At 47.3% G+C, this 14,427-nt stretch overlaps 3 protein-coding genes across 3 annotated transcripts; 1 reads left to right on the top strand and 2 right to left on the bottom strand.

Moving 5' to 3' along the window:
• Positions 1–1,818: 1,818 nt before the first annotated feature.
• LOC101768945 lies at positions 1,819–6,094 on the bottom strand. The gene is made up of 3 exons (XM_012845209.2): positions 6,023–6,094; positions 3,338–3,835; positions 1,819–3,255 (listed from the first exon to the last, which is right to left on the bottom strand). Exons 1-3 carry the CDS (start codon positions 6,092–6,094, stop codon positions 2,953–2,955), a joined length of 873 nt encoding a protein of 290 aa, XP_012700663.1. The 3' UTR covers positions 1,819–2,952.
• A 471-nt stretch (positions 6,095–6,565) lies between these two features.
• On the top strand, positions 6,566–7,641 carry LOC101768544 (protein DMP9-like). The gene is given in 2 exon segments (XM_022825938.1): positions 6,566–7,313; positions 7,315–7,641. Coding segments are annotated over 2 exon segments (669 nt in total). The 5' UTR covers positions 6,566–6,743; the 3' UTR covers positions 7,414–7,641.
• A 36-nt stretch (positions 7,642–7,677) lies between these two features.
• On the bottom strand, positions 7,678–13,981 carry LOC101762839 (beta-1,3-galactosyltransferase GALT1). The gene is made up of 8 exons (XM_004964989.4): positions 13,422–13,981; positions 11,439–12,493; positions 10,823–11,058; positions 10,348–10,629; positions 9,764–9,892; positions 9,499–9,678; positions 8,551–8,658; positions 7,678–8,320 (listed from the first exon to the last, which is right to left on the bottom strand). Exons 2-8 carry the CDS (start codon positions 12,205–12,207, stop codon positions 8,111–8,113), a joined length of 1,914 nt encoding a protein of 637 aa, XP_004965046.1. The 5' UTR covers positions 12,208–12,493; positions 13,422–13,981; the 3' UTR covers positions 7,678–8,110.
• Between the last annotated feature and the right edge of the window lie 446 nt (positions 13,982–14,427).

Raw genomic sequence — 14,427 nt, 5'->3', positions numbered from 1 at the left:
GCCTAACTTTAGCAAACGCAAAAAACATCGATGGGTTGGGAGCTGGGATGCAAGAGCGAATTGCAATCAAAATTGGAACAATGGAACTTGTTGTTTCTTAGTTGTATTTGACATGGGTGTGTAGGATCTAACAAGTGGTGATTTTCATTCATATGCTAATTTATTTGATTAATGTAGTTATTTGTACGCATCTAGGATGATCTGCTTCCTTCAATTCATCATATCATCAGGATGAGACTACAGGTCCCTGCTGTGGCACATTGGGCAAGCAAAGCGGCAAGCTAACCACCTTGAGATCTTATGGCCAGGAGAACCTGCATAATTCCACAAGTTTAGAATCGGGTAGACATAGACATGAGCGTCCATTCTTGAATTCTTGAAACGAGCCTTCATGAAACATAAAGGTGTTATAGTTAACGATCTGAACTTCATTTACAGATTATCAGTTAACGTTCTACTGTATTATAGTGTTGTCACTTTCTCCTTTGAATTGCCTGACTGTACAGGTGTTCTACCCGTCCTACGCAATGCTGGCGCCTTCGGTCTGGTCAAAGTTCAGCACGTTGACCCGGAGGCAAGTCCATCTGCTGCAGCCGACGAGCGGGCCTTGGATGCAGAGCGAGATGACGGCGAGGAGGAGGGCGGTAGCGTGTGGACTTCCTGAGCAAAATCGAGCATCGGGGAGCCCTGGTCGGATGGCGGCGGCGGCGGCGGCGGGCCCGGCCATGTTAAGGATGAGGAACGGGGAATGACGACGAGCAGGGGAAAAGTCACAACCGCGGCTTGCAGGGTAGGGAAAAAGAGCTGTGTGCAGGGGCCTGAGCCGAGCCGATCGAAGGAGCCGAACGACCGAAAGCAATGGAGACGAGGCATTGGATCTTCTCGGAAGACACGCGGCGCACATCGGGGATAGGGCTGCACGGAGGGCGCTTTGCATCCCTCCTGCACCAAATTTTTTTCCCAGTTTCGGGCCTATTCGTGTTCGGCTCGTACTCGTGTTCGGCTATGGTTTATTTCTGTATTGGCTCGCATTGAGTTTGTTTCAAGATCGACTTGCATTATGCTTCAAGCCCAATTGTGGACTCTGGTTAGTTATGTTTGGAGCCGATAATTTTTTTAAAAAAAGTATAAAGCTTATGGTGATGAAAAATTTGCGACCAACAAGATTAGCTTAAAAAAATAGAATCAGTTGGCTGTTTATAGCAAATTTGCTTATTTGCCTGCCTCCGTTTCATATACGTTCCTGGAACAGAGTTGGCCCTTGCTGCCTTTGCTGGAGAGGTGGTTTTGGGCCAAATCTGGATGAAAAACTCGGCCCTCGAATACAATTTCGTTCAGAGCCCGCAATACACTCCTGGGTCTGGGCGAGCTACTTTGCCACACAACCACACCACGCACGAGGGAATCCGCACGAGGTGTGGTAAGTTGAAGTCGCCAGTCCTATCTGACTTCCGGAAGCCAGTTGCTTATACAGCTTCCGGTGCTTTTGGATTGGGCCAATTGCATAATTGCCCTTGTTTTTATCCTCAACTGCACGTTTGCCCCCATTTTTCGGACTTTGCATGTTTGCCCTCGTTTTTTGAAACCGAACCATACAGTTGCCCCTATTCTGTGAAACGAGGTTAACAGTGTTAAGTGAAGGATGAAAAGACAAATATGCCCTTGGCATAAATGACCCCCTATTCCATAGGGATTTGCGTATATGTATCATTTTTGGAGATTTTTGAATCAAACAACGGCATATGTTCAAGTAAATGAAATAAAATTTAGCAACCTATACACAGTACAAACCCCGTGCATGTCCATATCACATAGGCATGATAATCCATAGAAGAGATCAATATTTAAGGATAATATTTCACAATGCAATGCCCAGATCATATTTGAGCATACCAAAATAGTGGTCACTGCATGCCCGTATCGGCATATACAATAGCACATACATGTCCACGTCACATTTGCTCACCAAAATAATGGCAGTACATGCCCAGATCACATATCCAGGTCTCCATGTCATATGCACATACACAGTGTAGGCCATACAAAGCATGCCAGGTACTATTATTACATGAGACGAAATAACTTGTCATTTCTAAGCATTGAAGTATGCAGCAAGCCTTGAAACACCTCGTCCTCTCCCCCTGCCAGATGGTGGTATTTCTCCTCCAACTTGACTTGTACCAGCACTTCAAAACAATGGAGTAAAAAGTCAAGTTGATCTGGCTAGTTGAACATCTTTCAATGATGAGCTCCTCTGCAAATTGTGGAGATGCTTGACACTATAAGACGGATGATCTTTCAAGCATCTCCACAATTTGCAGATCTTTCACTTCTTTCACCCAGTTGTTGAAACATTCAGAGAGGTTGTTATTGATGTAATCTACCTTGCAATGATCAGAAAATTAGCTTCTACTCCATAAGTAGGGATGATTCTCATCCAAGTATGCAATGGCTTCAGGGCACTTCTCCTGTATCCTAGCCATGTGCCAATTGAACTTCTCAATGGTGTAACTCTTGGCTGCTGGCCACATATTATAATTGAACAATGGTCCATAGTATAACTTCTTGAAATTCTTCCACAAATGCCTCATACATTCTCTATGCTCCACTCCTGGATAGACATCATCCACAGCCCCCTCAATTCCTTTGCCTGCATCTGTGCTAATAACCAAACCAATAGGTGTACCAATAGCAACCTTCAAATTCTGGATGAACCATGTCCAGCTTTCCTTTGACTCAGTCTCAATCACTCCATAAGCAACAGGAAATAACCAATTGTGCCCGTCTATTGCAACAGCAGCCACCAACTGGCCTCTTGACCTCCCTGTTAGGTGGGTGGCATCTATTGCAATGTATGGCCTGCATCCTTCCAAAAAACCATCAATGCATGGCTTAAGAGCTAAAAAAAATCTCCTGAAACACACGTCCCCTTGATGCTTTTCTGTGTCAAACTCAACAATGCTTCCTAGCACTGATTTTGAGTAGTTCAGCTCTATATGTGGGCAGCAAGTCATAACTGTCATCCCACTTTCCAAATATCATGTCAAGAGCCTTCTCTTTGCCCCTGGAAACCTTGTCATATGGAATTTCCATAGAATACTTCTTCCTCAATGCAGCTTGCAACTCCTTTGGTCCCTTTGTTGACTTGTCCTTCAACCAATCAACAACCCTTTCAGCTACCCAGTTAATTGTGGCCATTGTATCACCACAATTGTTGACTGAACTACACTTGTGAATTGGTCCATTCTTCTTAACCTAGCAAAAGAAAGGATCTTTATGTCAATATACATGAAAAAAATAAAGGCATTGTAAAGGATTACTTGATATTCTAGCGTACCTTGCATCCAAGGTACTTCTTGCTGCTGGTAGATGCAAAAAATGTCCACTTGCAGCCCTCCTCTGCTCTCAAACACTTGACCTGAAAGCGTTTCTTGTCTTTCTTCACAGTACGGAAAGCATAACCATTCAATATTGCATGCTGGGTTAATGCTGATTTGCACTGTTTCACATCAGGGAATACCACACCAATGTCAAAACATGGATCATCAACATCATAAGAAAAGACAGAACTATCATCTTCGTCATCCTCATCAAATATTTCGACATCACGTTCATATTCAGGATCAGAGCAATCAGAGTCAGAAGATGCAGCCAAGTCAGTGTCATAGCTACTGTCACTTAGGGCAGCAAGTGATTCAGTGCCAGAGTAGTTGCCCTCCTCATGAACTCCAACCAGCTTGCCATCATCATGTGCACCTTTTCTCTTGCGCTTCTTGCCTTTCTTAGTGGGCTTCTCATTTGTGTTTGAGGCTGTCTCATTTGTGTTTGAGGCTCTCTAATTTATGGGCTCTCTCATATCTTGAGTGGGCTGTGATGGATCAACAGGAAGATCCAAAAGAGGAGGTGGAGTAGGAGATTGAACTACTTTGTTCCTCACTGCAGGGTGACATCTACGTTTTGTGGGTGAGAACTGTAATGGACCCTCAAAGACATTGATTTGGGTATCAATGTGCACAACTCTACTCTCTTGGTTGAGGTCAAACCACTGCAACAGATTTTCATCACTCTTAATCTCGATACATGCATCCTCCACTGACCGCCAAAAGGAAATGTACTACTTCAAACCCCACACAGTGTTCACCAATGAAATCCACTAACTGCAGCAAGCTATAGCTATGTCTATCAACAACTTTTGCGAGAGATTGCCTCCTTTTATGTCTTTGGCCCCCCATCCGGCAAGCTCCAGTGTGAGCGAATGTTAGTAACAAGCTTAAATTCACTGTGATTGAGCCTACAAATCACAGCAGTCACTACAGTAAGCACAACCTAATTACCATCCTTTCGAGTTAGCCAAATCACTCCCCCACAGTTTTTCTTCAACAAAGTTAGCCAAATCGCCCTACAAATCGAATCGATTCAATTGCCATTACAGAAGTTGAGGATGAAGAATTTACCCATCCTGTTGAGCAATCGATTCCATGGCCACACTTTGCTTCCCGTCGCAAGCCGAGGCCGCTGAGGCCCTGCGCGCCGGCGTCCTGTGCCGGCCGTCACCCGCGTGGCAAGCCACGGTCAAGCGCCGGCCGCCGCTCGCGAGGCGCGCCGCAGCCCTGAGCCGGCCGGCCCCCGCGAGGCGAGCCGCGGCCCAGCGCCGGCCGCCACCCGCTAGGCGCGCCGCGGCCCCGCGCCGCTCGCCTCCTCCTGGGCCCCTGCCGCCGGACGCCGCTTCGTCGTGCTTCCGCCGGCCGCCGCCGCCAGTGAGAGGAAGAGGATAAGGCAGTCACGGGAGGGCTTGGAGGGGAGAGCAGTCTGTAAGGATAAGAGGCAGGGGCACAGAAGTCATTTCCTATCCTTTTTTTCTTTTACAATCTTTTTTCTTCTGATTTTATTCGGTCACGGCTCACGGCGTCCAGAAATGGGGGTAGACGGCCAATCCGGATTCAAAAAACGGGGGCAAACATGCAAAGTAAAAAAAAAAAAGAGGGACAGCGAACGCGCAGTTGAAGTTCGTAGTGAGAGCAGTTACGCAATTATTGTTTTTAGATTCGTACAATAATTATTGATCGTCCGATCTAACTCTAACTTCTCTTCCTTACCACTGCCTCCCACTTCACCATACACGCCGCCTCGAGCACCATGCACCTCGCCTCCCCATGCCGCCGCCGTCACCATCCACGCGGCTAACGGAGCATCGCGGGGTGCCGCCGCCGCCCCACCGCACGACTCGGCCACCTCTCCCATCGCCACCGCGCACTGGCTACCCACCCTCATGCGACGCCAACTCCATTGTTGTTGTTGAAGATTTCCCTCTCGAAATGTTGATCTTTATGTTGAAAAATGTTGAATCCATTTTGCTAATATGTTGAAACAAGCATCGATTTTTCAATGTAGTACTGTTTAAAAAATGTTGGATTTAGTCTTTTGAATTTGTTAAACTATTTTTCAAAAAATATTGAATCTTTTTTTATAAAATGTTAAAATTCTGGGAGGAAGAAGAAGAGATTGATGGGTTATAGACTATAAGGGTGTGTTTGGTCCCAAGGACGGGACGGGACAATCCCAAATTTGACGGTGTTTGGTTGGAAGTCGCGAGGGACGGGACGGTCCCAAAAAAGGAATATGCTATGAAGATGCGGGATGACCCTGTTCGGCCAAAACGAGCGGACGGGATCATCCCACTTCTGAGTCGTCTCGCGCCGTCCTTCTCCGTCTTCGCCAGAGACTGGCGCGTGAGGGGAGTGGTGGGGGGAGGGACGAGCGGCACGGCAGGGGCCAAGGCCAGCGAGGGCGGGATCCGAGCCGGCGGCGAGATTAGGTGGCGGGGGAAGGTGGTGGAGGGTGTGGGGGCTCCGTTTGGGACCTCACCTTGGTGAATTGGTGACGGGAAGGGGCGGCGCCAGCGGTGGATAGGGGCGGCGGCGTTTCCTGCGCGATGGGCAGCACGCAGGGGAAGGGCGGCACTGGCGGCGGCGGTTTGCGCAGGGAGGCGATGTCTTGGGCGGGCGAACTGGCGGCGAGGGACGGCGGCCATGGGGGCGAGCTCGAGCGGCGGCCACGAGGGTGAGCTCTGCGGCGAGTCGGCGGAGGCGGCCATGGGCGTGCGAGCTCCGCCGCGGCCAACGCGGTCGAGCTGGAGCTCTCGGCCGGCGGGAGAAGACCGAAGGAGGCCGGTGTGGTCACGTGGAGGAGGTTGGGCAGCGGCCCTGCGATGGGTCTCCATGGTCGGTGGGGAGAACCAGAGAAGATAAGGGGAAAAAGAAAAAGAAAAAAAGAAATAGAATGGATATAGGATGATATGTGGGACCCACAAATACTGTAGCTAACGGTGTTAAAAATATCATCCATATCACCTATCTCAACCTCTCCAACCAAATACAAAACGGGACCGACCCATCCTATTTCAACCAAATACTAGACGAGACCGTTTCATTCCACAAAATTAAGACGGAACCGTCCCATCCTACATTATTCCCCATCCAAACCCACGCTAACTATCCGGCTTGTGGAAGAGCCCCCGCTTGAAGTAGTTGCACACGCATGGGTTCCTGTTTATCTGAATTTCGAAGGGATCGGAGGGAATAGTTGGTTATCGTCATGGCATTCGAACTCGAACCCACCCAACCGCGCGCGCGCCGCACCTCTACATAGCCGGAATGCTGGATAACCCCGCGGCGAAGTTGCTCTGCACTCCCTGGGAACGTTGCTAAAAGCAGTTCCACGCTCTCCGGCCAAGAACGCGCCCCATGGACGGCAGCAACGCCACGGCCAGCGCCGTGTCCGTCGTGATCCGCGGCGGCTCGCCGCGCGGCCGCTCCGCCCCTCGCGCGCCCGCCGCGTCCCCGCCACCTCCGCCGGGCGCGGGCCGGAGGCGCCGCGCGGTGGCGAGGGGCGTCCAGAGCACGCTGGCGAGGACGTCGCTGCTAGCCAACTTCGTCCCCACGGGCACGCTCCTGGCCTTCGAGGTGGTGCTCCCGGCGGCGTCCGGCCGGGACGCCGGCTCCTGCTCCGCCGCCAGCGCCGCGATGCTCCGAGCCCTCCTCGCGCTCTGCGCCGCCTCCTGCTTCCTCCTCCACTTCACCGACAGCTTCGGCGCTCCCGACGGGAAGGTGTACTACGGCGTCGTCACGCCGCGGGGCCTGTCGTTGCTCAGAACCGGGCTCGGCGTCGAGGTGCCCCGGGACGACAGGTACCGGCTCGCCTTCGTCGACGTCGTGCACGCGTTCATGTCGGTGCTCGTCTTCGCGGCCGTCGCGCTCGCCGACAACAGGGTCTCCAGGTGCCTCCTACCCGGACACCGCAAGGAGATGGCGCGCGGTGATGGAGAGGTTCCCGCTCGTGGTGGGGGCCGTGTGCAGTGGCCTCTTCTTGGTGTTCCCCAACACCCGCTACGGCATCGGTTGCTTGGCTGCCTGAAGACAGCAGAGGCCACAGACCAGAGTACCAGACTACCAGACCAGAGCATGGCAGTGTAACTCTATTCAGTGCCAGTGATCAAATGGTGTCTTTGATCTTTTTATGCTTTGTATGTTTTCTTAACGCCTGTTATGTAATGTGAATATGTACTCCTTTCAAAAAACTTGGATGTGATGTAATCCTATGTTATTCAGTACCAATTTGAATATCTACAGAATGCATTATAAAGGGGACTGGCAGTGTACAACTACAAAATTTCAGGTGTGGAGTGAATTGAGAATGGATTATATAAGAGAATAGCTGTCACATAGCTTTACACCAGATGCAAAATGCATTCCTTTCAAAGAATGGTAACACTGCCTCTCAATCTATCCTAGCAACATAACCTGCCGCCGCTGTATCCTAGTAGTACATTCTCTTATATAATCACACTCTAAGCAAAGCAATACCCTCCTACCTATGCCAAAAATAGATGTGGCCTACAACACCTACAATGCGTATTTCCCTAGTTAGACTTGAAACTCTTCCAACTGTGGACAAAACGAAACTAAAAGGTATCCAAAACTTTGCTGCCTTCCAGTTCTGCTAGTCCTCTTACATGGGGCTGTGTCAAGATTGTCCTAGCACGAAGGTGTCAGTTCAGGCAACGGCCAACAGCAACCACCGTAATATGATGGACTGCTCTTCCTTAGTTCTGTTACTCTTTGCAGCATGTTCCTCGTTTTGTTTTCTGAAATTTGTCCCAGAGGCACATCATATCCCTTGGTTCTTGGTAGTGGGCAATCACATACCCGTCCTCACAGCCTTCGACCAAGATCCTCCCATCATTCTCGTACTTGACATCCAAGCCATCCTTCTTCATCTCATTTATCCATATCCCCATTGCGACATCCTCCAGCTTGAACATCTGTAAGAGCCAAGATGACAATATTGTAGTTAGTAGATGTAATTCACAATACCATGAGCACAGTGGTTTAAACCAAGAGCTGGTAAAGCCAGGCATTTTTTTAGATACTGAGTAGATCCTGATAATTTTTATGTTTGACTTTAAATGCTATCAAAACTGAAGCAACCAAACCTTTACAATTACTCCATACAACAGCACAAAAAGAAAATTTCACAGAAGTTTTGCAGTACCTTTAACTCCCCCCTCTTGTGCTTTCTGTAAACTTCCTTTGCTATATCCTTTGAAACAATGTATCCTGGGCCATGTGCCCATGGAGGATAACTCTCCTCAGGCCATTCCTAGCTCAAAGTAAAGCATTAATTACAACACTTCCACCATAGAAATGACAGGAACAGAGAAATTAAACTATTGAAAATAGCAGCAAAAGTGTATGCCTAAAAGGCAGTTGTGCTGAAGCATAAAGTGACAAACAAGCACTAATTTGTGCTTAAACAGTATGCAGGTGATTAACCAGCTTTTATGTTGATTCTTCAATCTTCCCAGGATTAATTACTGAACACTTATGTAAGAAGCGCTTGTGGACTAATGTACATAAATTCATTCTTTCTAGCTTGCACATGAAATGTCTCCCTGTCTACTCTATGTGCTACAACTTACAAGCAATCAAGCTTCAAGCATTACCCCTTCGTTTCAGAAGCATGTGTCAATTCGCAATAGAAGGTATCTTACTTGCAGTTTAATTACATATGTTTAATATTAAAAAGAGGGAATGCAAGAGAAAGTTATGTATCTACACCTCAGCAGGCAAGCACTCTGTAGAGGTGTGTGTGATCACCTTTTCCATCCACTTTTCAATGACTAAGAAAAAAAAAACTTGACCAACATAGGAGGAACTAGGTCAACTTGAGGCTAAAGCATGTCCTCTTTGCTTCAAAGTTTGAGCAATTTGGCTGCTTATTCATAGGGAACCCTAACCTCCTAATGCTGCCTATTATACAAAGCTTGAGCTGCTTAAGCGAGTGCATTGGTAGTGGTTCGATCCACCTTTTAGAACATTAGAGAAAACACATGACAGAGCAATGGTCTAAACTCTAAAGGAACAGTCTTTCATATGCCAAAATAATAACAATTGCATAATCTCTTGATATAAAAAAAATATATTGTTTAACACAGCTTACCTCAGGGGTTATGTACCATTTGCTATATGGATCTCGATGAGGCTGAGAATCAGAATTGACACGACCATACAGAAGTCCATGGCTGATATTTACTCGGTCTAGAGAAGAAAGTATTTCATCCACTCGAACAAAAGCATCGTCATCTGTTTTCATCACATACTTGGCTGACAGAACATTTGTCTGTAAAGAAAAATTGCTTAGAGAATGCACACATAAGGTCAAGTGTCCTCTAAATTAAATAAAGCACATCATAGATTATACATACCCCATAGATGCAGATCGCTATGGTTTTCCAGAGAATCAGGCTATAGTAATCCACAAATGGCATCAACTGGATGTCTCCATATGTCCGTGCTTCATTCCAGAGTTCTTCATTCACCACCTCATTTTTGTGCTGTTAAAAATGGAAGGAAGATGAGTAACTCTGAAGTTGGGAGCTCTAATTCAAACTAGTAAAGGGGAGAAAAGCATAACAAATAGAAGAGTGGCTGGTAAAATCATTATGTCAAATTACTGTTCAAACACAGTACTGATGAAAGAGCATTGTGAAATCAGCAAGAACTACATAGAGAATGCCATGAACTCAGGCAGACATACCATCAATGGAGTGGTAATTGCATGCATAAGATGTATGTGAGTAAAAATAATAATGTACTCAACATATAGTTTAGGATGTATTAACATGGATGATGCCTTCTAGTATGCTGTGGTCCTTCTATGTACATAATTTGTCTCATGCATATATTACTTCTAAGCATAGAACCATAAAAACACAATGCTGCGGCCTGCACCTACTGTATGGTCGGATTACCATGATATAGCTGTCCTCTTTCAAATTTTCATTCTTACCAGGCCAACAAAGAATCGGACTGCAACTTTTGCTGAGCGGACAGCATCATATTGCATCCAAGTTCTACGAACTGCCATCCGGCGTTTGAAATTGTTTGCTGTAGAGAAGATCCCTATGAAAAGATCAACTGATTTATCTATGGGCACAGGTGGAGCCTTCAATGTTTCCAGGTCCATGACATGCTCAAAGTCCTCGGTTGTAGGCAGACCACTTGCTATCACAGAGAGTAATTTAATGTCTCCTGCAATTCTTACTTCACCAACAAACCCTGGTTCCAAATCCTGGAGAGATCAATGTACAAAGTGTAAAAATAATTATAAAATGAAGCACACAAAGCATATTGTGTGCATAGGTAATGAAACTAGTTTCATGTTGGTGTATATGAGATAGAAAATATTAGCATGCAGGGAAAATCATTGACCATACACTTCTATAGGATGCAAAGGCATGATGGATTACTTATGCAAGACTTACCTCTCGAAACGCAAAGGAAGTGATATGTTTGCCATCTACAGTCATATGAATCCCATGTGCTCCGACGCGAAGAATTGCTACAGCAAGATATCCTTGTTTGAAGGGAAAATATTTTCTAGGTTCTGCACTCTTTTTCCTTGCAGGTGGCATGGTCGAAACATTAGAACGTAACTTAGAGGCCAAGATTTCTTTGTGGTCCTTGCCTACCATGCCACTACATTTTTCTAGATCATCCACTGTAAAACAAGAGATGGCAAAGAACCAATGTCAATCCTGAGACCAAGATTAAAAATATATTGTCGCCAGACCAAAAAACATTTTGTTGAAAAAATCATAAGTGAAAAAACAAATGAACAAAAGTACATATATAGATCAAGCAGCAGGACATTTCGGATGCATTACCTCAGAGAAGTACATAATTACAGAAATGTATATAAAGCTAAAACACATTAAATAATATTTTCATATTGTTTGGTTTGCAAATTCCTAGCTTTGGTACTTCAACAAGTGAATATAAGTATATTGCAAGCCAATATTTTACTAGGCATTACTCATATATAATGCAATAGTGTGTTATAATGGTGCTTGCATAGCCTGAGTAAGACAAGAAGAGTACCTTTTGCACTGTCTTTAGCATCCGATTCAGAAGATGGGCAGCGGTCTTCAGAACCCCAATCATCAGCTACAGTCCATGTATTTTGGACTATCACAGGATCTTCTGTAAGTTTATCACCAAGAAGGCGGACATTATAATGAAGCGCAATGGGAGGGTCTGGTTCACCAGGAACTGCAGCTCCAGTTAACTCTATCTTAAAATTACCCAGAAGACCACCAGGAGTACCAATGATAGTTATTGAAGAGCCCTGAATCAATCCACAAGGGATCTTTAAAGCAAACCTATCCCCTAACCTCGTGGCATTCATTCTTCGGATAGAATATGGGCATTGTTTTCCTTTGTCCTTTTGTTGAGTGCTGCCATTAACAGAAGCAATTGAATCATCATATGCCAGGGCTGTATTTAGTTCTCTCCATGCAACTCCAGCTTCCTTGATTGCCTCCACTCCATCTGGTAGGATATGGGCATGAGATACTAGATCCCTCAAAAGATTCCAAGAATGCAAAGACTGTAGTTCTCTATCAGAGAGATTTCTGGTAATGGAAAGGTTGGATGCCAAGAGTTTGGTTGATATTACTTCAGAAGAGTTCTGTGGATTCTGGATTGCAGGTGGGTTTGGAACATCCAACCAATTAAGTTCTGCCGTTCTGTTTTGCTGAAAGACATACCGAAGCGAATTTTCCGCGAGTGGGCTATCCAATATCACATATCTTAACATCAAGATGATGAACAAGGATACTACGACAAAGCCACCATGCCATTTCTTCATCACTCAAAAACCTTGTGACAAGTTGGTCCGAGTTTTGCATTCACTATATCTTCACTCTAAAGCATCGCATAATCTCGGAAGAAAAAACTCAGAACAAAACCATCTGATCTGAAAGTCGAACAATTCCTGCTGAACTGTCACCCTGATGTGGTATATCCAACAACTCCTTCAAAGTAACCAAACGCTCCCAGGTGTATCCTGAAAGCTTACAACCACAAGAAAACTTGAGGTAGGTTGGTGTGCCCTACTAACCAGAAGAAGCCACCAAACAAGAATGAACTTTATCCTGTAAAGAAGAAGGTGCATGCTCATTAATGTTTTCCCACGCTGCACTTTTGAGATGTTGATTGCATAACAGCATTCATTCACGCATACAAGGCTAAGGTTTAATAACACACCATGTGTGTGTTGCAATAGGATTCCAGTCGCATATATGTGTACTTGCGTGTGTACATATCGGAATCTATCACAAATGTCAACAAAACCCACGGCTAGAGAAACTAACTAATCAGTCATGCTTCATTGCTTCAATTCGTCTGGGAACAAACTCCCAAGCAAACAAACTCTCATGCCAATACAGCATACGGGCATGCTACTGCTTCAATGGTGAAGAATTAAGGGAGACTATGAGTCGCATCAAAGAAAAAATGTTCAGGAAAAATCAAATGGAGTAGGCAAATTATCACAAAATTGCAAGATCGGATTGTGACCAGCAATAACCGAGCTATATGGGTATGAGGGGTAAAAAAAATCGAGCATCCCAGTGCACGAAACAGGTGACTCTCAACCTATGCAGATCACGAGAAGCTTCAGGTACAGAATTACAAAATCACAAAACAGCGAGAAGAGAAGCAATTAGCCAATTACAGGGGCCCTAAAAAAGGCCAACTACAGGGAAAAACACAAAAATAAATTGCGAAAAATAATCAGAAATTTGACACCGCGAATCTAGCGTCAGCCCACAAACCCCACCGACGAATTTCTTTTGAAGATTTTTCTTTTAGAATAAAGGAAAGAGCACCGCTGCCTTTGGAAATGCGCAGATCACCGGCAACGAAATCTGGCGCCCGCTGCAAGCGAGATCAGGGTCAGACAGCAGCAAGCTGACGAGCACGCGCACCCCGAATTCCGCAGGAAATCGCGACGCGACAGCGGCCACCCCGCAATGCAACTCGAACCCCGCAAAGCACAAGCCCAATGCCAGAGCCACTCACCAGGAATCACCACAGCCGCCGCCGCACCCAGCTGCCCGGCCCCGCGGAGGTCCTCGCGCGCGCGCGGACCCTCCCGGCGATCCCACCACCCAGCCCACCGCCGCGGGCGCCGGAACAAGGTGGAGCTAGCGAGCAGCGAGGCTTGGAGAAGCCTCGCCAGCGACGGAGAAGGCAGGCAGGGCCGCAGGGGGATGGAGGACAGAAGCGCAGCTGCTCAGGACAGCAAGGGAAGCGAAGTCGAAGGGCGGTGTGGCCATGCGAGGATGCTGCTTCAGGTTGACGCCACGAACCGACCGACCGCGACCGGGCGAATATGAGGCGCCGTCCGGCGTCCGGTGTCGCGGGGTCGGGGTCGGGCGGGCGCTTCTTCTCCTTTTCCCTCCTCTCCTCTCCTCCTGCCGTGGCGGAGAAGAGAAGAAGAGTCGCGGTCGTGTGTGCCCGGGTGGGTGGGTTGGTGTGGTGTTGGCCGGGTCGGGTTCGCGGCGCTTGGCGGCTGCTCCAGCTTGACCTCGCGCTCGCTCGCTGCTGCGGACTGGGGAGTCCTGGGATCTGGCTCGGTGGCGGCTGCGGCGCGGCGCGGCGTGGCTCGGCGAGCGAGCGGGCGGGGTTTCTTTCTCGGTCGAGGAGCAGCGGCGGACGGGCGGGCAGACCGGGGGACCCGCGTTTGGGGGACCGAGGCTTCTTTTCTACGGCAGTCGTCTGTGCCAGTCACGCTGCGGCTGTGCCACCTCGCGTGAGAAACGGCGATGGCTCATGGCTCCGCCTTTTACCTTTTACGATGCCGGATTTGGCGGTAGAAATTTTTGGGTAGCAGCCGATTTGAACTCCGCCTATTTTAGCTCAACGTAGCAGGTCCTGACAAAGGAGCAAGATTGTGATAGGTTTGGAGAACAAACGTTAAACTTAGATATTCTAATGGAGATGAAACTCAAGAGAAATCCGTTAGGGTAATCCTTTTAGCGACGCGCCAGCGCCATATCGGAACCCAGCAATGGGCAGGGCTGGG

This window comes from Setaria italica, chromosome IV, assembly GCF_000263155.2.
Source record: "Setaria italica strain Yugu1 chromosome IV, Setaria_italica_v2.0, whole genome shotgun sequence".
Lineage (NCBI taxonomy): Eukaryota > Viridiplantae > Streptophyta > Magnoliopsida > Poales > Poaceae > Setaria > Setaria italica.
Note: the sequence above shows the minus strand (reverse complement) of the source record. Positions and strands in the feature narration are given on the sequence as shown.

Excerpts from the sequence above, each read along its gene's own strand:
- LOC101762839 (XM_004964989.4), bottom strand. The coding sequence starts at position 12,207 with ATGAAGAAATGGCATGGTGGCTTTGTCGTAGTATCCTTGTTCATCATC. Across the intron at positions 10,630-10,822 it reads CTTCCTTTGCGTTTCGAGAG|GATTTGGAACCAGGGTTTGT; the intron begins GTAAGTCTTGCA and ends TGATCTCTCCAG. Across the intron at positions 8,659-9,498 it reads AATGGTACATAACCCCTGAG|GAATGGCCTGAGGAGAGTTA; the intron begins GTAAGCTGTGTT and ends ACTTTGAGCTAG.
- LOC101768945 (XM_012845209.2), bottom strand. The coding sequence starts at position 6,094 with ATGGCCGCCTCCGCCGACTCGCCGCAGAGCTCACCCTCGTGGCCGCCG. Across the intron at positions 3,836-6,022 it reads AGCTCGCCCCCATGGCCGCC|AGAGCCTCAAACACAAATGA; the intron begins GTCCCTCGCCGC and ends CCCATAAATTAG. Across the intron at positions 3,256-3,337 it reads AGAAGTACCTTGGATGCAAG|GTTAAGAAGAATGGACCAAT; the intron begins GTACGCTAGAAT and ends TTCTTTTGCTAG.